The following is a 17,825-nucleotide window of genomic DNA, read 5'->3' as shown; positions in this document are numbered from 1 at the left end:
CCCCCGGACCGCCTTTAGGGAATAGTCCTTAGCACATTTGATGCTCAGATATAAATCGTGATGGGAAGCTGTGAACCTGTTTCAAGCTAGGTGTCGTCAGATATCTTCTCGAGGTTTCATGTAATTTACATATATTTTGAACTACCTGTGCCTGCAAACTTCGTTCGCGTGGTTTATAGAGCTTAGAAATTGTTATATACGCTATATGAGTATAAGCCCAGAGAGTCTCCTTAAATAGATATTAGCTGTATAAACCGCTAGGGACCACTGTCGCATGTCTATACCTTAGGCCAGCACTGTTGTCCGTATTTATCCCACGGGCAATGGATAATTGCAGAATGAAAGGGTTTTGTATTTAAAAAAAAAACTTGTTGATTAATTACAAATAATTACTGACGGTGGTTTTAAATACTGATAATCAAAATTTAATATAAGATAAAATGAGATGAATGACTAATCATACTTTTGGATTTATTCAACCAACAACAAATTCCCCTACTGCTGGTATACTACCTACAAGTGTACGTCCCGGTTTTTCATTTAGGTTTATAATACTAGTACATATGTTTAAGGGCAAACCCGATTTTAGGACAAACTAGTTTTTCGTTGGCCAAACCAGTTCATCCTTATTTATGCGCTGGGATAAACCGGTACAGACTAGGCTAAACTGGTCCGTCCTAAGACTGTTTTTTTTTAATACCTATCGCTAACGTTTTTAAAACCCTAATTTATAATCTGTACTCTGGCACACCCAGTTTGTCAGTAGAAAAAGGCGCGAAATCCACATTTTCTATGAGCGGACAACCCTTCGCGACTACATTTTTTAAATTTGCCGCCTCTTCCTACTGAAAAACGACAACATATAAGTGCTATTTAACTTTCTGAAAAGTGTTATATAACGTATTAGCTCTCACAAGTAGTGACATTAATGAGCTTACAGACCTGGGTGCCTCGCCAAGATGTCAATCGCTTGCGCCGTAGCGAACGATAAGCATGCACTAATATGGAAGAGTGATATAATATACGACGCAAACGTTTGGCATTATGGCGGAGCCCTCTGCCCCTCTGGATCTGGTGTAAAAAAGAAAACAAACCAGTAATTTTCTTTTTTGTTTATTTACACATCCTCGCCTCTTCGGTTGGGTTTGTTTTTAATTTAAATTCGCGTTTGAGTATCAGAAAATATTTGGCACTTTTTGTAAGTCTAATAGCCTACCAATGGGATAGACCGTGGGCAAGACCGGCGTGACCGTAGCCGGCGTGAGCGAGTCCGGCGTGAGCGTAGCCAGCGTGCGCGGCGTACGAGACGGGAGCGGCGTGCGCGAGCACGGGGGCGGCGTGAGCGATCACGGGAGCGTGCACGATGGGAGCGGGGTGGGTCTGGTGCAGGGACTGGGAGGACACGGAATGGCTGGCGGTGTGCGCGATGGGGGCGGCGTAGGCGGAGTGCGCGAGCACGGGCGCGGCGTGCGCGATTGGCGCGGCGTAGGCGGCGTGCGCGAGTGCGGGGGCGGCGTACACTCCGGCGTGGCCGGCCAGTTGCTTAGCGAGGATAGGCGCGGCGCCAGCGGCGGCACCGTCCAACTGAGCCTCGTGGGTCTTCACAGCATCGACGGCCTGCCACGAGTGATCCTCAGCGGCGTTGATGGCCTGTCCGTGGAGCTCGGCAGCCTGGTCGTGGAGCTCGCGGTGGGCGTCAACGGAGGCGCGGACGTGGTCTGCAGCATCAACATGGGCATCGATGGCGGCGCCCTGGATATCACCAGGGGAGATGGTGGGGACAGCGGCGTGAGCCACGGCCAGCGGCGCGGCGTGCGCTACAGCCAAGGGGGCGGCGTGGCCGTAAGCCAGAGGGGCGCCATGGCCGTAAGCCAGAGGGGCACCATGGCCGATCAGACCATGACCGTAAGGACCAGCCAGCAGGCCCGAGGGCGCTGCGGCGGCGCAGGCGAGGACGGCGGCGACAATCTGTAACAAAACACGAACCGTTTTAACCTCGACATTGAAGCAATCCTTGACGTCGTCACTTCACAAAGACACCACGTGGGAACGTTAAACAGTTGCTCAACTGACCAGTACTCTCATCGTGCACTTCTGTAGACTGCGCGAAGGCTACTGAATGCTGTTTCGGCGTTGCTCGCACTTTTTATACCAAATGCGCGCGATAAAAGGGGCGGGAGAAATGTAGGAAATATCCGTTTTGACAATTCTGTGGACCAATTTTTATAATAGACCTTGCCTGTCAAACATCAGGTTCGAATTTGATAACTGTGTGTGTATTTATCAATATGTTTTTGTTATACAAGTTCAAGTCTTCATTAATCTACATGTCCTATTACTTTTATTATTAAAAGAGTGCAGGATTTAAACATGTGGTTTTAAACATATCAAAATATAATAAAAAAGGCTAAATAAACAGGATGCAATGTTAATCTACCTTGTGTGAGCATAAGTCTTGTTAGAGACGATGGTTTTATCGGAGACAAACGTAAAATTGCCTAAAAGTACAATTAATAAAATATATAACACTCATAATATTATTATTTGTATTTAACAACGATATATAGGCAACACTGATAGTTCTTTGAGATTATATTACAAAACGAGGGATATAGTTTTTGAAAATTAATGTCATTCAGTTGTATTTTAGGATTGCTGGCAATGTCGAGCGTTATTCTAATTTACACTTGATAATTCTTTCATGTCATAATTTTATACGATACCTTTTCCTAGTGGAATCTGTCAACAATAATGTAACAATACCCTTCCGTTAACTATATTTTTATAATGAGTTCTTTAACGGATGATTGTAGAGAAACATATAATTCAACAGCGACTCCAAAAGTTTCCATCGCAGTAGTGCGCTTAATAAAAAAAGACTGACAGAAAAGTTGCATATCAGCAGATTTTGACATCCATAAGTACTCCTATGACACCAGTAAAAAAAAAACTTAATTATTTTTACGACTTAATCTTTAATCTCGATGGGTACCTCATGAATCTCATACAAAACCTCTGGAGATCCAAATTGCCATACAATAAGGGCAGAAGCCGTATGCGTTTCAGGGTCATCTTGCCATAATGGAAATTTGTACGCATAAAAAGAAAGAGTTAAAGAACACATTAAAATAAAGAGTAACGCCCTAATTACTAAAATCTATTCTAAAAACTTTCGGTTCGCCCCTCGTACCTACTTTAAGTACCGTTAATGGCCTGGCGGTAAGGCTTACGATTACGAATTCCCAACCTCGTCCTCTTCCAATACCAATGACATTTATGGGACTTTAGTAGGTACAAAATATCCTTTTATATTTATTTACCAATCGCTTTTCGGTAAAGCAATAAAAATAAAAAAAATGATAATGCCTCATGGCATTAAGTCCGCCTTTTGTACTATAAGGTTTTCTTTTGTGCAATAAAGATTAAATAAATAAATGGCAATAATAATTTTTTTACCAAATTGCTTCGGTCACCAAGCTAAATGGTTAAATTTGATAACATCATCTGACGTAAATCAAGCTAGAACAAACTTACCTGCATTTCGACAAGATCATGTATCGCCACAAAAAAAAATACACATTCAATTGGTCAAAACAGGTCATACTTGCTCCGAGTAGTGAGCTTGATCGACCCCCAATATTAATCTTCCCGATAATTTCGAGATATCGAACAATTTCTTTGTATTTTTTTTTAGAAGTACCTAAGAATAACTCTCACATTTCAAAAACAGCAGTATCACTTAAAAAAACTAGCTATATTTATTACTGTAATATGATAATTAAGTGATAGTCGTGACACAATAGGCATTTCAATAATAGGTATATTTTTTTCAGTGTTGCTGCGTCTCGTACCTCTTAAGTTATATTACATAAATATAATAGTAAAAACTAAAGAATCAATCAAGGCAATAAAATTGGCACATTTTAGCATTTACACATACACTTAGTAATTTTCACATACTTACACTTTGGTTGCAATTTATTTGAGATTATATTTTACTAGCTTCTGTCCGCGATTTTACAGCAAAGACTTCTGTGATAAAAACTATCCTATGACCAAACGAGAGGTACCGGGTTCGAATTCCGATATGAGCATTCATTTGTTTTTATTTTATATTTATTTATCTATATAGGGGAAAGTCGGATATATCGTACGAGTTTTTACTTAAACGCGGATATTTTATTTTTGGGTGTAGTTACAAATGTGTTTGACTGTGCATATAAAAGTTAAGTATCTTGGCGACATTAATTATGAAAATGATCATTCTGGGATGAAATTAATATAGTCAAAATGAATATTTTCGCAAGCACTGCCATCTGTACGATCTAACGGACGAGTTGTAATATAATATACATATACGCACGCATTGGCAACAGGCAGCCCCGTTAGCACCATGCGGATTGGGGACTTCACACACACCATAAATGTATGCTATAAATATTGTTTTTTTTTTATTTGAAGACACTTACGATAAGAACAAATTTTACCAACATTAAAACCTAGATAGATCGATGTTTCATCCTCGTTAGCCTCAAAAAAAGTTATGCAAATTTATCTGAAAAAAATATGATAGATTATTTGCCGCTACTGGACATCTAGCTGCTGGGTTAAGAAACACTGATCTAGCTGCAAGGTTAAGAAACACTGATCTAGCTGCTAGATGTGCTAGAATTATTTTAGCACATCAGTAGTTATCATGGTATTATAAGAGTTCATATTTTATTACTACGAAGAACCATACCTTGGCAGCAAGAAACAACTAAACCTATACAAGATTCAATTAAAATCAGTAAAATAACACAAACACAACATTGTAAATTCAATCGGTCTCCATTTTGGTGTAATTTTTTACCGCCTTTATTTTATTCTCGTGCCGCCCAATTTGTTTTTAAATGTTATTTCGTTATGTCGTTAATTTGTTGAAAACCATGAATCAGTTAACATACATTTAAGTACAAATTGTGTAATCAGCCAGATTCCTATTAATTATCAACAGATTGAACGGAGTTTTCCTAAACTCATATTTTACGACTGCTTTTACGAATATACTCAAATAGCGTTATACGTCCGCTTGATGAGAATTTCGGCAACGATTTTTCGCTCGGCTGCTTTAAATCCTATTTCAGTCTAATCGCGTAAAACACAAACTTGTATGTGAACACTATGTAAAAACAGGTAGGTATGGACATAGCTTTAAAGGTATTTTTACACTAAAATACGATTAAGTATTTTGATTTCTGTGTCACTTCGCACCTTACCACAGTAACAATAATAGAGGATCTCTTGTGGATTTCATAATGTGGCTAAATAGGTACTATAAATAATATAATTGCATAGCATAATAGTGGAAGTGAAAGTAAAATCAGTGGAAAATTGGGATAAGACTATTGTTTTTTTTTTATATAAATTACTGATCCAAGTCTAATAATGTCAATTCCTATTTAGGGTAGTAAAAAAAGAGCAGTAATTTTTCTATTTTGTTTATTTACACATCCTCGCCTCTTCTGTTGGTTTTGTTTTTAATTTAAATTCGAAACGTTTGAGTAATAAAAAATATTTGGCACTTTTTGTAAATCTAATAGTCTACCACTGGGATAGACCGTGGGCAAGACCGGCGTGACCGTAGCCGGCGTGAGCGATTCCGGCGTGAGCGTAGCCGGCGTGCGCGGCGTACGCGACGGGAGCGGCGTGCGCGAGCACGGGGGCGGCGTGAGCGATCACGGGAGCGTGCACGATGGGAGCGGGGTGGGTCTGCTGCAGGGACTGGGAGGACACGGAGTGGCTGGCGCCGTGCGCGATGGGGGCGGCGTAGGCAGAGTGCGCGAGTACGGGTGCGGCGTGCGCGATGGGCGCGGCGTAGGCGGCGTGCGCGAGCGCGGGGGCGGCGTACACTCCGGCGTGGCCGGCTAGCTGCTTAGCGAGGATGGGCGCGGCGCCAGCGGCGGCACCGTCCAACTGAGCCTCGTGGGTCTTCACAGCATCGACGGCCTGCCACGAGTGATCCTCAGCGGCGTTGATGGCCTGTCCGTGGAGCTCGGCAGCCTGGTCGTGGAGCTCGCGGTGGGCGTCGACGGAGGCGCGGACGTGGTCTGCAGCATCAACATGGGCATCGATGGCGGCGCCCTGGATGTCACCAGGAGAGATAGTGGGGATGGCGGCGTGAGCCACGGCCAGGGGCGCGGCGTGCGCTACAGCCAAGGGGGCGGCGTGGCCGTAAGCCAGAGGGGCGCCATGGCCGTAAGCCAGAGGGGCACCATGGCCGATCAGACCATGACCGTAGGGACCAGCCAGCAGGCCCGAGGGCGCTGCGGCGGCGCAGGCGAGGATGGCGGCGACAATCTGTAACAAAACACGAACCGTTTTAACCTCGACATTGAAGCAATCCTTGACGTCGTCACTTCACAAAGACCACGTGGGAACGTTAAACAGTTGCTCAACTGACCAGTACTCTCATCGTGCACTTCTGTAGACTGCGCGAAGGCTACTGAATGCTGTTTCGGCGTTGCTCACACTTTTTATACCAACTGCGCGCGATAAAAGGGGCGGGAGAAATGTAGGAAATATCCGTTTTGACAATTCTGTAAACCTAATTTTATACACTTGTCAAACGTCAGGCTTGACTTTGATAGGTACCTATGTGTATTTTGTATATCAGTATGTACCTGTTTTAATGTTTTAATGTGAATAAATACAGCTGTATTTGACTCAGCGCTCTATAATTTTGCATATTCATGAGTAAAGTTGACAGTTATCTTAACCTGGACAATCTTGACCTGATAAAGAGGTTAGAGTGCGAATGTTGTACTTGTTGTGAACTTTGAACAGAGTTTGCAGATTTTCTACAACCTTAAAGATTTTTAGTATATTACGAACATCTATAATACTTTCTAAAACCTAACAGACGTTTAACACACAGAAAAGAAGGACAAATAATAGCATGCTATTGTTTTACCATATTAAACCAATTTCCTATTGCAATTCTATAATTTGTTCAAATAGCTATGTCTAAATCTTAATGCATCCAATTTGGAATGAGATCATATTGTGGTTTCTTTTCAATCATGCTGATGTTAGGTGTACTTTATTGTATATTCGTAGATTATAACACTGGCAGCTTCGGATGCAGATAAGCATATTTTTTTGTACTTTTTACGGATTATTTTTAATCGTATTTTAAGAGTTAATACTAAAACGTCGTTTAAAGTTAACTAGATTTGGCTTTTTAAAAAATATTCATATTATTGCCGGTCAGTGCAAAACCACTTTTTTTTGTGACGATGTTTATACGTGGTACATATCAGATACATTGATCTTGAATGTAAACGCATAAAGTGACAGAACACATTGAAACATCTAGTAACATTTTTATTACAGAGTTATGATGAGTAAAACCGTTTGTAAGACCGATTTTCTTTTTGCCTAAATTCATCTAAATTAATTTCAAAATGGTCGGCTTCTTATAGGTCGTGTTCTTTCCTTGCACGGACCTCTTGGAATCTAGAATTCTTCGCTGTCTATTAACTGTAGTGGTTCACCTTTCAATGTTAGGTTATTCACAGTTTTTGGTTTCCATGAATGTATTTGTCTGTACATTATCCCTAACCCTATGTTTACGTAATCAACTACACCATAGAGCCGCGGGCCTGTGACGGCCGCACTGACCTTTCGGTCCCAACATACTTAGTACTTTCCCATCGTATCTCATAACCATTGCATTTGAATACCAACTCTAAGTTGATCCATCAAGGTTGCTAATGCATGACTATTGGCGTGGAATACGAGGTTGAGATAGTCAGTTGGCCAGCAATTATGTTTTCAACTGTTTGTTTGCCGTTAAACACCTAATCACTCGTTAGTAAGTGGGTTAGAGGCGAGGTCGGGTTCTCACAGGGACACCTAAGATACATTCTTGTTTCAGTACTTTCAGAATCACTCTCAGATATCAGGTTGAATAGATAGGTATAATTATACAATCAAGCTTTACTGGTAAACATAATATGCATTGTGGTGCCCAATATTCATGCTTTACATATTTGTACTCAAGAATAAAAATAACGAAGGGCGATATTCTGGCGGAATCGCCAAGACCACTCCTAAAACATTGTATTGTTCATGTACATTTATTCTATGCCTTAATTATTCATAGTTGGATTTTTTTGTAATAATGTGTGGAAAGAATATTAGGCCTTAATTCGTTTTTTTAAGTAGCTTACCTTTTGAACTAATAAAATGTATCTAACAAATCAGTTTCTGTGTCACGTTGTATTCGCTATCGAATATTCAAGATGCAATATCAATCCTTATCCTTTCTACAAAGATTACACACATTGTGTAAATGCAGCCTTCCCAAGGCCGCAGAAGTTCATTGGCCTCCAAAAAGTGTAACGAAAGTGAAGCGAACTTGAACTCGTTGCGCGTACGCTGCTCTTACCAATTTATATATAATCTTTTAGCAGCGGCGCCACTGTCTACGGCTGAAGCGGAATATAATACACGGTGTCGCTAGTTCAAGTTTTCACCGTCGGCAATTGTAAGTTTGTATTTTTCTGGACTGCCCGGAGCGGTTTTTTTGCTTTAATCGGTTGTCAATGCGGAAACGGATGCGGTCTGTGCGTCAAGAACGTAATTGCGATCTAGTTGGGAGATATTGATGACGGTAATGTAATGTCATATCACGCGTCGGCATCGGATTGCCCTAAGAATTATACGTCAATTCTATTACATTTATTTAATAGTAGGATCTGTCCGCAACTTCGTATGCGTGGGATGATGATGATTAATAAAAACTATCCTGTCCTTCCCCGGGCCTCAAACTATCTCCATACCAAATTTCATTTAAAACAGTTCAGCGGTTTAAGCGTAAAGAGGCGTAGACAGACAGACAGAGTTACTTTTGCATTTATAATACAGCTTAATTCTATATAGCGACACTCAAGGTACCTGAGGTTTTTTGACGGTATAGAGAGTTTTCGTTATATAGAGAAAAATTAATACTCAAGTAAACCAACTATACCCAACAAATGTTGATGTTGTAGGGAGTCAATCGTTATATCGAGTGGCGTTATATGGAGTTTACATTGTATTAGTAGGGATTTTTCATGCGATGAAACTCAAAGATCTTAGTCTTCAAATCACGATTAGCCGGTTGGGAACTATCGCGGATTATGTGTTGTAAATAAAATGGGCTGATGATAAAGAATCCAGAAGAAATGTTGTGTCGATGTGACAAACAGTTGCATTCCTGATATTTTTAAACGATGGCACAACATAAAGTCAACCAAATAATCTTTTATAATGTATACTCTGTTATAATATAATTAATAAATAATACATTAAGCTGATGTCTTTGTTATCGGTTGCGAAGTCGGAATGTCCGGTGCACGCAACTGTAGAACTGGTATAAGGTCTTTTTGTTGGTTGTTAGCGAGGATATGCTTGAAAATGTGTGTAACCCAATAGCTTTATAATTTCCCGTCTATTGTTCTATTTGACTCTCTTTTCTGTATGAAATATAAGGGGACGATGTTTATCAACTTTACGTAAATCGGCTCTTGTCACGATACCTTAGGAGGAACAATCTTTCCCACGGAGTACTTCTGCATTTGTAGGTACATGTATCTTTGTCCTAGATATTGGAATGCTTTCATTAATCAGCTTTGTCTGGATTTTTAAATGATGCAATTATTAAGTAGCAAACTATTATCATTCCCGATTAGAACTTAGAACGACATACCTGAGATGTGTTTTGTTATGATAGCCTATTCATTCAAGTCTTGATAGTGCAAATTTATCAGACACAACAGGCGATACAAGTTTTTGTCATTACTTGCCACACTGCGTTTTATCGCTATGTGTACCTTTGTATTATATAGTGTCCAATGCCAATGTGAAAAGGTCATTTTATTTATTATTTCCCATGAAGAGTGATAGTGATATTGTGTGTAGATATCCGAAAAAGTACTGGAGCTACATAATTTAGGTTCGTTTTTATTTAAGCACTTAGCTTATGATGAGATGAGAATCGTGTTGTCAAGATTCTTCACCACTGATACACATTATCTTAAGTTTATAAATTCCAACGATCATACTGCTCCAGTCTTAGCGGTTTTCTTGTTTAATATTGCCTTTGATAGATATTTGCATATATTCGCTTTGCGCCTTACCAGGGTAAGGTTAAGGTAAGGTACGATGGTGTTTTATACAGTGTCTGGCGGTGTGTGAAGGCCATATGTTGTCACCGGATGACTAGCCACTCGCCACGGACGCTATCACCGGTGCGAAAAGGCCATTTGTTTATATATTTATGAGGTTACACCACTATACTCACGTTCTTTGGAACAATGTTACAATTGTCTATAAAGGTCGTTATGATTATGAGTTTAAGTGCCGCTAGATTGATCTTAAAAGCTTTGACTTTTGACGTGGTCAGGATTTGTTAATTCTTTGTTATTTTTCGCGCAATAAAAGCTTTTAATGTAAATGGTTTAACGTCAAAAATACAGCTACAAAGAGGTAACTAAAGTGTTGGCCATAACTTCTAATGACTTAATTTGCTCAGGTGGGTACATTTTATTTGCTCATCAACATATTATTATGTGTAAATATGCAGATCACTGTATCTCATTTAATTTAATTTAATGCCCGCTATTCATGTGACACCATTCTTTGACAATAACAAGACAATTCCTTATAGGCATAACTGGCCTCTTATTTTTATCTTAATTATTATATCAGCTCCTGCAATCGTTGTACGAAACAGCTGAGAGAACTACAAACAATGCTCGTATGAGCTCGTGGGAAACGCCTCTGTCACCTTAAAATTAACATTGAATACCACGCCTACGATTTGACCAAGTACATGTTGATTTTAATAGGTGTCGATAGGTGTCTTGACCCTTAGAATAGATAGTGACAAGAGGCTGACAGCTTCCGCGTTGTCGTATAGGTAGGAAGTAAAAGAATGGGGGTCAAAGGAAACATAATAATAAATTGACTATTTTCTTTATTTACACATCCTCGCCTCTCTATTATCTGTCTGTTTTAATTTAAAGTCCAAACAATTGAGTATTAGAACGTTTTTGGCACAAATTTGATATTCTATAAATTTACCAGTGAGATAGGCCATGAGCGAGTCCGGCATGAGCGTAGCCGGCGTGCGCGCCGTACGCGATGGGAGCGGCGTGAGCGATCACGGGAGCGTGCACGAGCGGGGCGGGGTGGGTCTGATGCAGGGACTGGGAGGACACGGAGTGGCTGGCGGCGTGCGCGATGGGGGCGGCGTAGGCGGAGTGCGCGAGCACGGGCGCGGCGTGCGCGATGGGAGCGGCGTAGGCGGCGTGCGCGATGGGCGCGGCGTAGGCGGCGTGCGCGAGCGCGGGAGCGGCGGCGGCGTATACTCCGGCGTGACCAGCCAGCTGCTTAGCGAGGATGGGCGCGACACCGGCGGTGGCACCATCAACCTGAGCCTCATGGGTCTTCACGGCATCAACAGCCTGCCACGAGTGATCCTCAGCGGCGTTGATGGCCTGTCCGTGGAGCTCAGCAGCCTGGTCGACGGCGGCGCGGACGTGGTCAGCGGCTTCAACGTGAGCGTCGATGGCGGCGCCCTGGATGTCACCGGGGGAGATGGTGGGGACTGCAGCGTGAGCCACAGCCAAAGGCGCGGCGTGAGCTACAGCCAGAGGTGCGGCATGAGCATACGCCAGGGGAGCGGCATGGCCGATCAGACCATGGCCGTAGGGACCAGCCAGCAGGCCCGAGGGCGCTGCGGCGGCGCAGGCGAGGACGGCGGCGACAATCTGTAACAAAACAAAACCGTTAACCTCAACAATCGAGCAATCCTTGACGTTGTCACTTCACTATATTGCACACCACATGAGCTAATAAATTTAGGTTCAACTGACCAGTACTCTCATCGTGCACTTCTGTAGACTGCGCGAAGGCTACTGAATGTCGTTTCGACGGCGGACACACTATTTATAGCGGGCGAGATAAAAAGCGGCGGGAGAAATGTAGGAAGCTGTATTGACATGTGTGTTCGAAATGTCATTTAGAAGGACCGAATTATGTTTTGTTCCAAAAGGTGTTTAAGGTGCTAAGCTCAGACATTTTTTGTAGGTTTTTGTGATGGAAAAATCTGGGTTACTCGTAAGTTTTTGTTTAATAAATTTGAAGCACATTAATTGTCTTTCAAACTAGCATGGAAAATTCCTTAGCTAGCTAAATTATTTTAATTTCTTCAAATAACATAATAAATCTCAAAACTCAGATCACCCAGGGCCAGTTTTAATTTTTGTGAGACCTATTTCAGCTTAAAATTTAGAATACGTAGGTATCTGATAGACAGCATTTTGATAGCAACCGTTTTGGTGTTTAGGTTTAGTATTTGGTCAAGTTACTTTTTTCTTAAAATAATCGGATGTCATTTAAAGGATATATGGGTTGATCAGAGTTTTATGAACTTGTCGCATTTGATGCTGAGATAAAATTACTTTTATGTATGAATAATTAAGCCATCGATTGAATAAGATAATCGACATTCTAGTTCGGAATCGACACAGGTTTTTGACTCATTGAAGATTTACGTACACTAAGCGTCTAGTTTTACCCTTTATAAGGGTGTCAGGAATTATACAAAATTGAACCCTAACACTTTAAAATAAAGTTCAAAATCAGGTGGGAAATATATTCCCTCTGCCTTATAAAGGTTTAAAGTAATGAACGATTTAAGAAATAAGCGGCATAAAAACATCATGACTTTAAAGATTTAAAAATAGCGACTATACTTACTATCGGTATTGCGTGGAGAGAGGCCAAACACAACAATACAATAGACAAAAATGTTAGCACTAATTTAAATGTAAAATTCTCCTAATTTTCTTCTGAAATTGTTTCTTTTGTTGATAGGTGCAATGTAAGTAGGTATTATCTGTTTTGACCTGGGTGCTGGGTGGGATTCGTTTCATTTGCCTCCCTAAATTGCAAGATCATGCTTATGCTTTCTTCCCTTAGCCAATAATTTGCTTGAAATCGATTTTCCTTGTTAGGCGAGCTAAGACCAATACCCACGCCGTCGCCACGGCCACTCTGACCTTTAAGACGTAATAGCAAACCTGTAAGCAAGCGTTGGTACTGCTAGTTATAAGTACAAATTGCTCGAATACTCTAAATAGCATGTCCAATATACCTAAAAAGTCTTCTCCGACAGGCCTAAAATACTTAAATGTTTGCCTTTTTTCTTGGAATATATCTCACCCTCACGTATATTCAAACATCTCTGCACAACTTTACTACACAGATTCTAAATTGTCAATTGTATTTGAAAACTTTGACTTGCCTGAATTTCCCCAAATTACTATACCATGTAGGACGATCGGGTGAAAATACTTATAATACATGATTAAGTTTTAGAGTCCCCGACGACCGGTCTGGCCTAGTGGGTAGTGACCCTGCCTATGAAGCTGATGGTCCCGGGTTCAAATCCTGGTAAGAGCATATATTTGTGTGATGAACACAGATATTTGTTTCCGAGTCATGGGTGTTTATATGTATTTAAGTATTTATAATTATAACATATTATATATATCGTTGTCTAGGTACCTACAACACAAGCCTTATTGAGCTTACTGTGGGGCTTAGTCAATTTGTGTAATAATGTCCTATAATATTTATTTATTTATTTATTTCACGAATACTTAAAACAATAACCGTGCACTAAACCCATGTCTGTATGGATTCAAACAGATCCAAGTTCTAAAGAACTAAATTATATTCTGGTATTTCTGGTGGTTAAATTACTGTCACCTCAGCAACGGAGAATGAAACACCAGCATGATTAGTCCTGATATTAATAGAGCAAGAACCCATGACTGTCAGCTTTTCTGTAAATGGCCCCTTGATAGGTAAGAACCATCCCAGATTATGAAATCTGGTTTGTGGTGACTTTAATAAAGGTGTCGAAAATTATGGCTCTAAAATGTCATAGTATAAAAGCTGAGTTTTAGACTATGACATTTTAGAGCCATAATTTTGGATCTCGTGGACTGTATGCCGCACAAACGCATCTATTCTCGACGAACTAAACATTAAAACACACACTGTTTGCACCCAACGTGTACTTGTTTCTTCGGCCATCCGAGCAGGACAGGACCAGATAATCACTGGCCGCATGCCCAGGAAGCGTGGGGATAGACGTATGGCCATGCGTTGGGCGGATAGAATAACGTTAGATACAAAAGCCACATTACAGGCTAGCGTACACTGGGCCTAAGATAGAGTGGCTTGGAGAGCACTGGTGAAGAGTGTCGACAGTCGTCACGTCCCTCAGCCATGAAGATACGACAAGGAAGAAGTATTTTAGACACCTTTGAGCTATAAAATATATGCAACCAATGCAGTGTAAGCTACGCTACGAGTAACGTCACTCAGTCTCATAGCTTTATAATCTAACAATTTTAATAACTGTATTTGTTAGGTATTTCACGTTTGTGTGGTATTCCATTCAAGTCATACATCAGATATGCGATACCTTTTGTGGCACTGAGTCTTTGTTCTAACATCTAGGCGAGACAATTGGGTACTTGACACATGTTGAATATTATAACAAAATTTAGTTAAATGGATAGAAAATAAGCCATCCATTATAAAAAAGTGGAATTTAAAAAAATATATTGAGATTATAAAAAAATACAAGGCTCCGAAGTCTCAATGGCACCATTCGATTCCTTACATTTGATTGAAAAATAAATTGTATGACAACTATACACATAAACGCAATATTTCAGTGTCAAAATGGCAATTTCCTTGATCTTCCTTACATTTAGGACAGATTTATATGATGTGACGTCACATCACCTTATCATTTTGTTAGAGGCGTTTCAATCGTCGAGTGCGAGCGTCAGACTTTAACTCTCATTTCTGATTTTTGTGTTGCTTAAATGCCATGAGTCCTATATAGACATTTGATCCTCAGGAAAATCAAGATCGTTTGACATTATTTACAAAAAACAGTCAAGTAGCCAACTGTCAATTTGACGTTTGTGTAGGTAAGTAAGCACTAATACTTGGTTTTTATCTATTTTGTTTTTTTTTTTATCTTGTTGTTTTTTATCCTTTTTTGCTCTTATGGCAAAGGTACTATTTAGCAGTCTATGAAGGCATGTGTTTTTATGTATTTAATTAACGTGTGTTGTACCGCATCGTCAAAAGTGCTGCATCTATTTACACATTATGATGTTTATAAGCCGTCAATAAGTGACTGTCAAAAAAGGAGATTCCACCTTAAAAAAACGCAAGTACATATTGTTCGACAAATCTAGTATTGCGCAAATGAGTTTGCGGACAGATTTTCGGCACAAACATAGCTATGGGCGACTGTTTATCAGATATGTACGTTTATCCCTAGTTGATTCGAGTACCCAGCAGGCCATGTTATGAAATGCATGTAACGTATTTGTACAATTGTCTATGTTGCCCAAAGGGTTTTCTCCAAACTAGACCACTTAAATATCGATCTAAATAGTCTACCATCGTTCACACTGTTAACTTACCATTCCTGAACCTTATTGCGAAGTCATAAGGTTCACTTATGATCAATTAAGTGTTAGTACATATTCGTAAGAGCGTCGGCGTGCCTCTCACTGCATTCCGCTCCACGGCCGCCGGACCTCGGTGCAAAAACTATATTATTATAACTAAATTTACTCACGTTGTCCTTTATGTGGCTTTTGTGTCGCAGGTCGCAGGTATCAAACAGGATAGGTAGGCTTAGACATATTCATGATAGCTTCCTAGGTTAGTCGGTACGAGTGTCGGTATTAGTCACCTTGTCTACGAAACAGGAGATCCCGAGTTCGAATCCTGGTAATGGTATTTATTTGTGTGTTTGTCACAAATATTTGTTCCGGAGTATTACGTTTTCTATGTATATAAATATTTATATATTATACATATTCTTGGCAGAAAGCGGCGCAGGATCGGGAAAAGTGGCGTGCTCTTGTTTCGGAGGCCAAGACCCTCTTTGGGTCGCTGAGCCACATTAGTTATTAGTTAGTTATATATTATACATATATATCGTCGTCGAGTACCTGTAACACAAGCCGTATTGAGCTTACCGTGGGACTAGGTAAAATTAATATTTATCCATCAAAACATACGTACATAATATTATTATAATCTTTAACAAAAAAGAACCCACCTTACAAAGCAGAATGCCATAATTACACGAGCTACGATAAGAAATATCCAAATTGCTATAATTATGCTTTTGATATTTGAAGAGTTTCGTTGATTTCTCCAAGAACTGTGATCTGTGAAGGTATATACCCTTTAAAGCAAAAAAAAATTGACCGAATCGGAAAAACTGTCTTCTAGAAATTGGGAGACATAAACATATCCCGATGAATAGAGAACATGCTCATTCTCAATTTGAATATCATTGAAGAAATTTTAAACACAATACTATGGCTCTAATGAAAATGGGTACAAGTGCTATATAAAATTAATGCCCTTTTTCACCTGCGTTGCGCGAGATCTGTACCCATTTTTACTAGAGCCACACAGCATTTATAAAATTCGTAAGTTACTTCCTCACTATTGCCTGCCTTGCTTGTCTTTCTTGAAACTTCGAAGCACATGCCCAACTGGGCATAGTGCGGTGCGTGTTGTGACTGTGACCCGTCCGTACACAAAAAGAGATCTAGGTGTGCAAAATTTGTCTTTGACGTGTGTCATTTTCTATGTATTTGTGTCGTCATTACATTGGATTTTGTATGTAGTGAGTGAGAAGTGCGACTGTGTGCACGTTTCCCCGCAAAAAATGGCAGAACGATTTGTACGGTAAGATATCGCTTGGGCTCCTCCCTTCCGACGTGTCAGAAGCCTGTGTTGCTCGAAGGCTTGAATTTCTACCAATCAGAGTTATTCAGTTTTTTTTCGAGGCAATTTTTGGCACTGAAGCAACGTTGAGCAAGTGTGCAGTAATTCACCAATACGCCCAGCCTATAAAGCCTAATTTGGGCATGTAATAAGATTATATCTCAGGACATTAGTGCATTCGTTTTGCTTAACAATCTTGTTGTATGAGGTTGTATGAAATACTACGTGTTAACGACTTGACTTGAGTAGGTATCTGAAGAACTACCGATTTTTTTATTACATTTCAACTAATTAGTCGCGTAGTTATGAAATGACCTAAATTAATGAGACAACTTCTTTTCTTGTCACATCTTCTGAGTATTTATATATGTCATTACTATTGTTTTTGTGCAGTCGAGTTCATAAAACTATATATCTTTTTTCACCTTACTGCAATGGATTAAGGTGAAGAAATCTATACATATTTATGAACTCGACTGTATATTTTTCTTGTATAATGCACTTATGAAGATTTGCCAAAAATTGTACTGTGATCGAGTCAAAATCTATGTAATTGGCTATACCTAGACTGTTTTTTTTAAAATGTTCTATCAAATTATTAACACAGCAACAGATCAGAAAAAAATCTAGAGTAGTTAAAATGGATCAGCTACATTTATTTACAATACAATACAATTAGGTACTTATAGTTAAAATGTACATCTATGTATAGATTTATTTATTCCATTAAGGTCTGATTTTTCAAATATGAGCTAAAGCTATCCGTCAGATATATGTAGCACGCTCCCCTTCTTTCACATGCAAGAAGATCTGACAGATAACTTTATCGGATATTTGAAAAATCAGACCTTATTGGGGTAAACACCCGTCATTATTATTATAACAATCCTGGAAGTTGTAATATCATTTGTTATTTAAATATTATTTTAAAGATTTATTTAATATTTCCC

The 17,825-nt window shown here is 39.9% G+C and overlaps 4 protein-coding genes across 10 annotated transcripts in view; 1 reads left to right on the top strand and 3 right to left on the bottom strand.

The window, feature by feature from the left end:
- LOC133531948 (WD repeat-containing protein 7) overlaps positions 1-17,825 on the top strand; it is a 163,443-nt gene that overhangs the window by 104,235 nt on the left and 41,383 nt on the right. The window lies entirely within an intron of this gene.
- LOC133532134 (larval/pupal cuticle protein H1C-like) lies at positions 1,098-2,149 on the bottom strand. The gene is made up of 2 exons (XM_061870665.1): positions 2,074-2,149; positions 1,098-1,968 (listed from the first exon to the last, which is right to left on the bottom strand). The coding sequence occupies exons 1-2, from the start codon at positions 2,083-2,085 to the stop codon at positions 1,213-1,215; spliced, it is 768 nt and encodes a 255-aa protein (XP_061726649.1). The 5' UTR covers positions 2,086-2,149; the 3' UTR covers positions 1,098-1,212.
- Positions 5,465-6,595, bottom strand: LOC133532132 (cuticle protein LPCP-23-like). Its single transcript, XM_061870663.1, has 2 exons — positions 6,443-6,595; positions 5,465-6,339 (listed from the first exon to the last, which is right to left on the bottom strand). The coding sequence occupies exons 1-2, from the start codon at positions 6,452-6,454 to the stop codon at positions 5,584-5,586; spliced, it is 768 nt and encodes a 255-aa protein (XP_061726647.1). The 5' UTR covers positions 6,455-6,595; the 3' UTR covers positions 5,465-5,583.
- On the bottom strand, positions 10,986-12,054 carry LOC133532133 (pupal cuticle protein C1B-like). The gene is made up of 2 exons (XM_061870664.1): positions 11,904-12,054; positions 10,986-11,798 (listed from the first exon to the last, which is right to left on the bottom strand). Exons 1-2 carry the CDS (start codon positions 11,913-11,915, stop codon positions 11,106-11,108), a joined length of 705 nt encoding a protein of 234 aa, XP_061726648.1. The 5' UTR covers positions 11,916-12,054; the 3' UTR covers positions 10,986-11,105.

The sequence above is a fragment of the Cydia pomonella genome, chromosome 26 (assembly GCF_033807575.1).
Source record: "Cydia pomonella isolate Wapato2018A chromosome 26, ilCydPomo1, whole genome shotgun sequence".
Lineage (NCBI taxonomy): Eukaryota > Metazoa > Arthropoda > Insecta > Lepidoptera > Tortricidae > Cydia > Cydia pomonella.
Note: the sequence above shows the minus strand (reverse complement) of the source record. Positions and strands in the feature narration are given on the sequence as shown.